Source organism: Psammomys obesus, unplaced genomic scaffold (genome assembly GCF_907164565.1).
Source record: "Psammomys obesus unplaced genomic scaffold, mPsaObe1.curated_primary_1811, whole genome shotgun sequence".
NCBI classification, from domain to species: Eukaryota; Metazoa; Chordata; class Mammalia; order Rodentia; family Muridae; genus Psammomys; species Psammomys obesus.
This window is the reverse complement of record NW_026590592.1, coordinates 1-9,916: the sequence shown is the minus strand read 5'-3', so window position 1 is coordinate 9,916 and position 9,916 is coordinate 1. Positions and strand designations below refer to the sequence as shown.

At 42.4% G+C, this 9,916-nt stretch overlaps 1 protein-coding gene across 1 annotated transcript in view; it reads left to right on the top strand.

Annotated features, from left to right (window-relative positions):
• The window catches only part of LOC129677327 (NXPE family member 3-like), a 15,431-nt gene extending 5,526 nt beyond the window's left edge, over positions 1–9,905 (top strand). The window contains 2 exon segments of the mRNA XM_055607968.1: positions 9,314–9,382; positions 9,384–9,905. Of these exon segments, the coding sequence (XP_055463943.1) occupies positions 9,314–9,382; positions 9,384–9,603 (289 nt within the window). The 3' untranslated portion in view covers positions 9,604–9,905.
• The last annotated feature ends 11 nt before the right edge of the window (positions 9,906–9,916 follow it).

The window sequence follows — 9,916 nt, the reverse complement described above, 5'->3', positions numbered from 1 at the left end:
AGAAGAAGAAGAAGAAGAAGAAGAAGAAGAAGAAGAAGAAGAAGAAGAAGAAGAGGAGGAGAAACTGGCCTTTTCTCTAGTATGAATGAGACTTGTTGCTTTCTTGAAGCAAGGAACTATTGTCAAAGAACCAAACACTTTTTGGATCAATGGTTTCTTGTATAACCTTGTAACTCTGGGCTGCTCATGTCTGGAATGGCTTGTACTTTTTGCTGCTGAGTCTTGAGCTAGGAATTCAAAGCCGTTTGCTAATGGCAACAGATTACCTCGTATGTTACTCTTGGACCTGCACTCATTGGACCGATGATGCCTTTTACCTCGGCGCCCACAAACCCCAGGAAAATCAGCCATTTGTGCCTTGAACACAATGGTGCCAGAAATGGCTTTGCTTTTCTGGCAGAAAGTACCATATTTCTCAGAGTTAACACACTGGGGCTGTTTTGAGTTCTGAGGCTTTTAGCAGCTGGGTCCCAATTTCTTTTCAAATGACCATATTTACTGCAGTTGAAGCAACAAGTGTTTTGGTATCTAAGGCTTTGGCTGGCTACTGAGAAAGCTGCTGGTGGTAAGCTTGTAACCCAGGGCTCTCCTCTGGCAGCTCAGTTTGCTCAAGATTAACCCTTTCTCTTGAAACAGGGTGTTTCTCTTTAACCTTTTCTCCCTGTACTTCTCCTGGGTCCCCAGCCTGCCCAGGAGCTGTGAGAACTTGACACCAAAAGTGCATGGAGTTGGGCAGGGTGGCAATTTCAGGAAACTCTGGTTCTCAGTCTGTACCCTTTTGTTCTCCTTTTCCAGTGGTGCTTTCACTTCCAAGCTCTTCCATCTCAAGCCACAAACTCTCTAGTTGCACAGCCAACTCTGCAATCCTCTCAAACGTGAGAGGATCAAGTGATAATTCTGGTTTCTATATTCTATCCATTGTTCGTTTCTTAGACCCCACATAACCACTTGAACTTTGCCAATCGTTCAACCATTCTCCCAATCTTTTTTGAATGGAATACAGGAAGAAGACTAAGCAAAAACAGAAAATTCCCTCTGGGAGCAAAACAGGAGAGAATCCAGTGGCAGTAGCTGCTATGAACTTTTTGTTGACATCTTGAAACAGTATATTAATTCCTTCATACCCTGCTTCTTCCTCTACAGCATTAGAAACCAGATTTTCCACTATTCCAAGCCCTATATCTGGGTACCTCTTGTAGGCATCTATATTTTAACTATTTTAAGTTCTTATACCTTTATCTCTACATCCGTTCTCCACCCAAATCCCTCCCAACACCACAACATTTTGTAAGAGAGAAAGAAGGGTAGTTCAGGGCAGAAGGGCCACAGTTCATTTTACTACTTCCTGATGGTTAGGGTTGTTGGGTTTCTTGGGGGCAAGTTCAGTCTTCATAGCCAGGATATCTCCAACTTCTTCATGTCAAACTGCATCAACAGCAGCCAGGACCAGCAGGGGGGAGCATCATTTGCCCTCTTTCTCTCTCTAGGCTCTGGTCTTCATTCCCTCTCCACAGTTCTCAGAATTAACCTATCTGCAGCTGGCAAAAGCTCATGCCCATCTCAGAGCCTGTACAAGGGAAATAGTCTGCTGCTGTGGGCAGCCCCCTATCCCACACTTGGGATTAAAACAAAACCATGTTTACATAACATAACTGTTTTTAAAGAAAGCGAAACTTCCACTACAGAGTTCCAGCACTCTCAAGGTGAAGGCAGGAGAATTAGAAAGTCAAAGCCATTCTCAACTGAATAGGAAGTTTAAGACAACCATGAACTTTATAAGACTGTTTCACACACTCACTTACACACACACACACACACACACACACACACACACACACACACACAGACACCATAACAATAACAGAATGTCACAGTTCTCTGTGAGAATACCTGACTGGACCATGGAAATGGATCAGTGGGAAAACATGACTTGAGTTTAAATCCTGGGACATACGTGGTGAAGGGAAGAACTGACTCCCAAAGGGTGTCCTCTGAGTACACACATGTGCTGTGGCCTGCACACACAAATAAACACATGTAAAAAAGTTAATTTACAAAACATTGTAAACAACGCCAGACTTTTTATAAGATGATCATTTTTTAATTTTTATTTTATTTCATTAATTACAGCTTATTTACTTTTTATGCCCGCTGTAGCCCTCTCTGCCATCCCCTTCTTCTCTCACCCTCCCTCTCTCTTCTTCTCTTATTTCCCTCCCTCAGTCCAATGATAGGGTAGGTCCTCCTCCCCTTCCATATGACCCTAGTCTATTAGGTCTCATCAAGACTGGCTTCTTTGTCTTCCTCTATGGACTGGTAAGGCTGCCTCCCCCTCAGGTGGAGGTGATGAAAGGGCCAGCCCATAAGTTCATGTCAGAGACGTCCATGTTCCTATTATTGGAGAACCGTCTTGGACACTGAGCTGCCATGGCTTACATCTGTGCAGGGGTTCTAAGTTATCTCCATGAATGATCCTTTTTTGGAGTATCTATCTCACAAAAGACCCCTGTGCCCAGATATTTTGGTTCTGTTTTTCTCCTTGTGGAGCTTCAGACCCTTCCAGGTCTTTCTATCTCTCCCTTCTGTCATAAGATTTCCTTCACTCTGCCCAAAGTTTGGCTATGCATCTCAGCATAAGTTTCAATACCCTGCTGGGTAGAGTCTTTAAGAGGCCCTCTGTGGTAGGCTCCTGTCCTGTTCCCTGTTTTCTCCCTCTTCCAATGTCCATCCCTTTTGCCCTTCTGAATGAAGATTGAGCATCTTACCCAGGGTCCTCCTTCTTGATCAGCTTCTTTAGGTGTACAGATTTTAGTATGATTATCCTATATTATATGTCTAATATCCACTTATAAATGAGTATATACCATGTGTGTCTTTCTGCTCCTGGGATAATTCACTCAAGATGTCTTTTCTAGATCCCATCATTTGCCTGCAAAGTTCATGATTTCTTTGTTTTTAATTGCTGAGTAGTATTCCATTGTGTAAATGTACCACAATTTCTGTATCCATTCCTCAACTCTGGCTATTACAAATAAAGCTGCTTTGAACATGGTTGAGCAAATGTCCTTGTTGTATACTTGAGCAACTTTTGGATTTATGCCTAGGAGTGGCACAGCTGGGTCTTGAGGTAGCACTATTCCTAATTGTCTGAGAAAGCACCAGATTGATTTCCAAAGTGGTTATACAAGTTTACATTCCCACCAGCAATGGAGTAGGGTTCCTTTTTCTCCACATCCTCTCCAGCATGTGTTGTCACTTGAGTTTTTGATCTTAGTCATTCTGATGGGTGTAAGGTGAAACTTCAGAGTCGTTTTGATTTGCATTTCCCTGATGACTAAGGGTGTTGCGCATTTCTCTAAGTGTTTCTCAGCCATTCAATGTTCCTCTATGGAGAATTCTCTGTTTAGCCCTGTATCCCATTTTTAAATTGGATTACTTGATTTGTGGCTGTTTAACTTCTTAAGTTCTTTATATATTCTGGATATTAGTCCTCTGTCAGATACAGGGTTGGTGAAAATCCTTTCCCAATCTGTAGGCTGTCGTTTTGTTCTGATGACAGTGTCCTTTGCTTTAAAGAAGCTTTTCAGTTTCATGAGGTCCCATTTATTGATTGTTGATCTTAGAGCCTGTGCTGTTGGTGTTATGTTCATGAAGTTGTCTTCTGTGCCAATGAGTTCAAAGCTCTTCAGCACTTTTTCTTCTAACAAGTTTAGTGTGTCCATTTTTATGTTGAGGTCTTTGATCCACTTGGATTTTAGTTTTGTGCAGGGTGATAAGTATGGATCTATTCGCATTTTTCTACATGTAGACATCCAGTTAGACCAGCACTATTTCTTGAAGACGATATCTTTTTTCAATTGTATGGTTTTAGCATCTTTGTCAAAAATCAGGTGCCCATAATTGTGTGGGTTTATTTCTGGGTCTTCTCTTCAATTCCATTGATCCACCATTCTGTTTTTATGCCAGTACCATGCAGTTTTCATTACTATTGCTCTATAGTACAACTTGAGATCAGGGATGGCGATATCTCCAGAAGATCTTTTATTGTAGAGGATTGTTTTAGTGATTCTGGGTTTCTTGTTATTCCATTTGAGGTTGAGAATTTTTCTTTCAAGGTCTGTAAAGAATTGTGTTGGTAATTTGATGGGAACTGAATTTAATCTGTAGATTGCTTTTGGTAAGATGGCTATTTTTACTATATTAATCCTGCCAAGCCATGAGCATGGGAGATCTTTCCATCTTCTGATATCTTCTATTTCTTTCTTGAGAGACTGAAAGTTTTTTCATACAAGTCTTTGACTTGCTTGGTTAGAGTTACACCAAGGTACTTTGTGTCCTTTATGGCTATTGTGAAGGGTATTGTTTCCCTAATTTCTTTATCTTTTTTTTTATTTCTCCCCGGACCCAACTGTCACTGAGTAGCGAGTTGTTCAGTTTCCATGTGTGTGTAGGCTTTTTGCTGTTTCTGCTGTTCTGTGGCTGAAGGTGTTTATCAGCTCTAGGAGTTCCCTAGTAGAATTTTTGGGGTCACTCATATATACTATCATATCATCTAAAAACAGTGATACTTTGACTTCTTCCTTTCCGAACTGAATTCCCTTGATCTCCTTTAATTGTCTTATCGCTCTAGCAAGGACTTCAGATACTATGTTGATGTATGGAGAGAGTGGCAGCCTTGCCTTGCCCCTGATATTAGTAGGATTGATTTAAGTTTCTCTCCATTTAGTTTTATGTTGGCTATAGGCTTACTGTATATTGCCTTTGCTATGTTTAGATAAGTGCCTTTTATCCCTGATCTCTCCAGGACTTTAAACATAAATTAATGTTGGATTTTATCAAATGCTTTTTCAGCATCTAAGGAGATTATCATGTGGTCTTTTTCTTTCAGTTTTTTATCTGGTGGATTACATTGATGGATTTCTGTATATTGATCCACCCCCTGCATACCTGGGATGAAGCCTACTTGGTCATAGCAGATGATATCTTTGATGTGTTCTTGGATTTGGTTTGTGAGTATTTTGTTGAGTATTTTTGCATCAATGTTCATGAGGGAGATTGGCCTGAAATTCTCTTTCTTTGTTGGATCTTTGTGAGGTCTAGTATCAGAATGACTGTCGCTTCATAGAATGAGTTTGGTAATGTTCCTTCTGTTTCTATTTTGTGGAATAGTTTGAAGAGTATTGGTGTTAGCTCTTCTTTGAAGGTCTGATAGAATTCTGCGCTACAAACCATCTGGCCCCGGGCTTTTTTTGCATGGGAGAATTTTGATGACAGCCTCTATTTCCTTAGGGGATATAGGACTATTTAATTGATTTACCTGTTCTTGATTCAGCTTTGGCAATCAATCAAGTGGAATCGATCAAGAAAATTGTCCATTTCATTTAGATTTTCAAATTTTGTGGCATATAGGCTTTTGAAGTAAGACCTAATGATTGTCTGGATTTCCTCAGTGTCTGTAGTTATGTCCCCCTTTTCATTTCTGATTTTGTTGATTTGGATGGTGTCTCTCTGCCTTTTAGTTAGTTTGGCCTTTTAGTTAGTTTGGCTAAGAGTTTGTCTATCTTGTTGATTTTCTCAAAGAACCAGCTCTTGGTTTCATTGATTCTTTGAATTGTTTTACTTGTTTCTAATTTATTGATTTCAGCCCTGAGTTTATCTCCAGCCATCTACTCTTCTTGGGAGTGTCTGCTTCTTTTTTTTCCCCTAGGGCTTTCAGGTAAGCCTTTAAGTTGCTTGTATGAGATATTTCAAATTTCTTCTTGAAAGCACTAAGTGCTATGAATTTTCCTCTTAACACTGCTTTCATTGTGTCCCATGAGTTTGGATATGCTGTGCCTTCATTTTCATTGAATTCTAGGAAGTTTTTTATTTCTTTCTTTATTTCTCCCCAGACCCAACTGTCACTGAGTAGCGAGTTGTTCAGTTTCCATGTGTGTGTAGGCTTTTTGCTGTTTCTGTTGTTGAGGTCCAGCTTTAGTCCATGGTGGTCAGACAGGATACAAGGGATTATTTCAGTCTTCTTGTATCTGTTGAGGTTTGCTTTGTGACCAACTATATGATCTATTTTGGAGAAGGTTCTATGAGGTGCTGAGAAAAAGGTAAATTCTTTTGTGTTTGGTTGAAAGGTTCTCTGTAGATGTCTCTTAGGTCCATTTGATTCATGACCTCTGTCAGAGTCATTGTTTCTTTGTTTAATTTCTGTTTTGTTGAATTGTCCTTTGCTGAGAGTGAGGTGTTGAAGTCTCCCACTATTAATGTGTGGGAATCTATGTGTGTTTCAGTTTTATTAATGTTTTTTTTTACAAATGTGTGTGCTCTTGTATTTGGGGCATAGATGTTCAGAACTGTAATATCTCTTGGTGGAATTTTCCTTTGATGAGTATGAAATGACCTTCCCTATTTCTTTTGATTAATTTTGGTTGAAATCTATTTTATTAGATATTAGAATGGCTACTCCTGCTTGTTTCTTGGATCCATTTGCTTGGAAAACCATCTTCCAGCCCTTTACTCTCAGGTAATGTCTATCTTTGTGACTTGGGTGTGTTTCTTGTATGCAACAGATTGTTGGATCTTGTTTACGTATCCATTCCATTAGTCTTTGTCTTTCTATTGGAGGGTTGAGTCTATTGATGTTGAGAGAGGTTAATGATCAGTGGCTGTTAGATGCTTTGATTTTGCTGTTGGTTGCGGCAGTGTGTTTGTGTGCTTGGGTACTTTTTGTTTTGCTGTAGTGAGGTTATTTATTTCCTGTGTTTTCCTGAATGTAGTTAGCTTTCCTGGGTTGTACTTTTCTTTCTAGTATCTTCTGTAATGCTGGATTTGTGGGTAGGTATTGTTTAAATTTGTTTTTGTCATTGAATATCTTGTTTTCTTCATCTACGATGATTGAGAGTTTTGCTGGGTATAGTAGCCTGGGCTGACATCTGTGTTCTCTTAGGGTCTTCATGATATCTGTACAGGCTCTTCTGGCTTGCATAATCTCTGTTGAGAAGTCAGGTGTGATTCTGATTGGTTTGCCATTATATGGTACTTGGCCTTTTTCCCTTGCAGCTTTTAGTAGTTTTTATTTGTTATGTTTTCTTACTGTTTTGATTATTATGTGGCGGGAGGATTTTCTTTTCTGGTCTAATTTATTGGGTGTTCTGTAGGTCTCTTGTATTCTTATGGGCCTCTCCTTTAAGTTGGGGAAATTTTCTTCTATGATTTTGTTAAAAATATTTTTCTGGGCTTGGGAGGAGGGAATCTTCTTTTTCCTCTATTCCTATTATTCTTAGGTTTTGTCTTTTCATGTTGTCTTGAATTTCTTGGATGGTCTGTGTCAGGAATTCTTTAGATTTAACATTTTATTTGATGGATATATTGATTTCTTCCATTGTATCTTCCACACCTGAGATTCTTTCTTCCATCTCTTGTAGTCTATTGGTTATACTAACCTCTGTAGTTCTTGTTTTCTTCTCTAAATTCTTCCTCTCCATGATTTCCTCCATTTGTGTTTTCTTTAATTTTTCCAATTCTATCTTCATATCTTGAGCCATTTTGTGGATCTCCTTCACCTGTCTGACTGTATTTTCCTTCAATTCCTTCAGCTGTTTGAACATTCCTTTGTTTCTTTTCTTTCTCTAAAGACCACAAACTGGCTACATTTTTCTGTATTTCTTTACCGATGCCCATAATCTGTTTGTCTCTATCTTCCTGTATCTCTTTATGGATGGCCATAATCTGTTTGTCTTTATCTTCCTCTAATTCTTTATGCATTTTATTTGTTTCCTCTATTATTCTCTTATGAGCATAGATGTAAGGTCATCTTCTTGAATTTCATTTATGCTGGGGTGTTCAGGACTACTTACCCCTGGATAACTGGGTTCTGGAGATGCCATATTGCTATGTCTTTTGTTGGTTGAGCTTTTATTCTGGCCTCTATCCATTGGGCTATCTTAGGCGCTTGGCTGTTAGTTTCTGGTGCTTCCTGGAATCCTGGGATAGGGAAAAGCCCCTTGGCAGGAAGATTTTTCCTGAAGGAGGCTGTCTCAGCTTTTTGGATAAATCACTGAATGGCTGGTGTTTCTCAGGAATTGCCACAGCTCACCTTAGGCACATAGCCCTGAGTGGTAACTGTTGTCTCTGTTAGTCAGGGGGGCTCTCCTCTCATCTGGAAAAGTCCTGGAGACAGCTGCCTTGCTGCTGAGTTTCTTGCTCTGAATTTAGTGAGCTGTTGCTGTTGTTTTTACATTGTTTTCTAGGCACAGCCTTCTTGAAGAACCTGGGAGGCCTGCAGTTTGTTCAGTTTAGTTAGGGATAACTGGTTGCCCCCTTGGAGCAGTATCTGGGGGCTGATCTCGGGGATTCCAGGCTTCTGTAGTTCTAAGGTTGGAGCTCTGTGCCCCAGTACCCACGCGGAAATCAGTGGTAGTAAACACAGCTCTCATGTGTGCAGCAGGAGACTAGAGCCTGGAGCCTGCAGGAACCAAGAAACTTTGCTGGATCTGGGTGTCCTGAGGTTCGACCAGATGTTCCCCCCACCACCATGGGGTTTCCTCCCAACAGGGTGACCCAGTCTGTGGTGTTTGGGTTCCACAGTTCCGTCCAGGGTGGCGTGTAGAGCACGCGGGTCAGTGTTAGCTCCAAGCTGGCGACTGGGCTCCTGCAGGAACCTGGGAACTTTTCCTTGGGTGGGTGGGACCTACTGTTTTCCTCTAAGCTCGGACCTACTGTTTTCCTCACTGTGGGGTTTTCTTCCAACAGGTAAACCCAGTCTCTGGTATCCTGGGGCCCACAGTTCTGTCTGGGATAGTGAGTCGGGTGTGTAGCAGGTCTCTGTGCTCTCAGCTGAGTACCCTGCCCTGGGCTGGCAGCTGTGCACCCAATCTGGGCTAGTGACTGTGCGCCTATCGGTCTCCAGGTTTTCGAGGGATTGACTGGGTGACCTGAGGTTAATTCCGTTTGCTATCCTCACTGTGGGGTTTTCTCTCAATTAAAAATCTCAGTCTCTGGTGTTTTGGTGCCCACAGTTAAGCCTAGGAGAGTGATCAGGACACGCAGGTGTGTGGCTCAGGGCTATGGAATGAGTGCCTGCCAGGACCCAGGAACTCTTCCACGTTTTAGCTGGGTGGCCTGAGAGTGGACCCAATCGTGCGGTTTCATCTCACCTGGGAGAAACAATCGCTGGTGTTTTAGGACCCAGAGTTCAGTCTCCTGGTCGCTGTGCCAACACTGCTGTCCTGCTCCTCAGACACAGTGTCCTCCCAGTGCCGCCATCTGGGATCTGCTCAAGATGTTAATTTTTTAAAAAAATCTGTGTTTCTCTCTCCTCCAGCCTTGCCCTCGAGGCCGCCATGCCGCCCTGGCCACCTGTCTCTAAAACCCTCTGGCTTCTACCACCAAGACCGATGGCACTCGACGTTCTGTTCCAGCCGCTCCTTCCCCACTGCGGACAGCATCCTGAGCTGCCTGGCTGGCCGCATCGTCTACATGATGGGGGACTCCACCCTCCGGCAGTGGTGGGAGTATCTGCGGGACACGGTGCCCTGTGAGCGAGCACGAGGGGAGCATGCGTGCAGTCAGGGTGCAGAAGGCAGACGCAACGGTGCTGAGGCCCCGGCTTAGCGGACAGGCGGGGCAGGATGCTGGTCTTCCTGAAGGCACCTGAGTGGAGGCGTGAGCTGGTTTGCTCTGTTTTATGAGGCAGGGTCTCACTACGAACGTAGCCCTGGTTGGCCTGGAACTCCCTTTGTGATCAAGATGTCCTCAGAGTCACAGAATCCACCTGCCTGTGCACACTGAACGGTAGATTTAAAGGCATACTCCACCAAGCCCAGCCTGGTTGAGTTTTAACAACTCTGTGTCTGTGTGTGTGTGAGTACATGTCATGGCACAGGTCCTGTGGAGGTCGCAGGACAGCTCTCAGAAGTCACTTCTC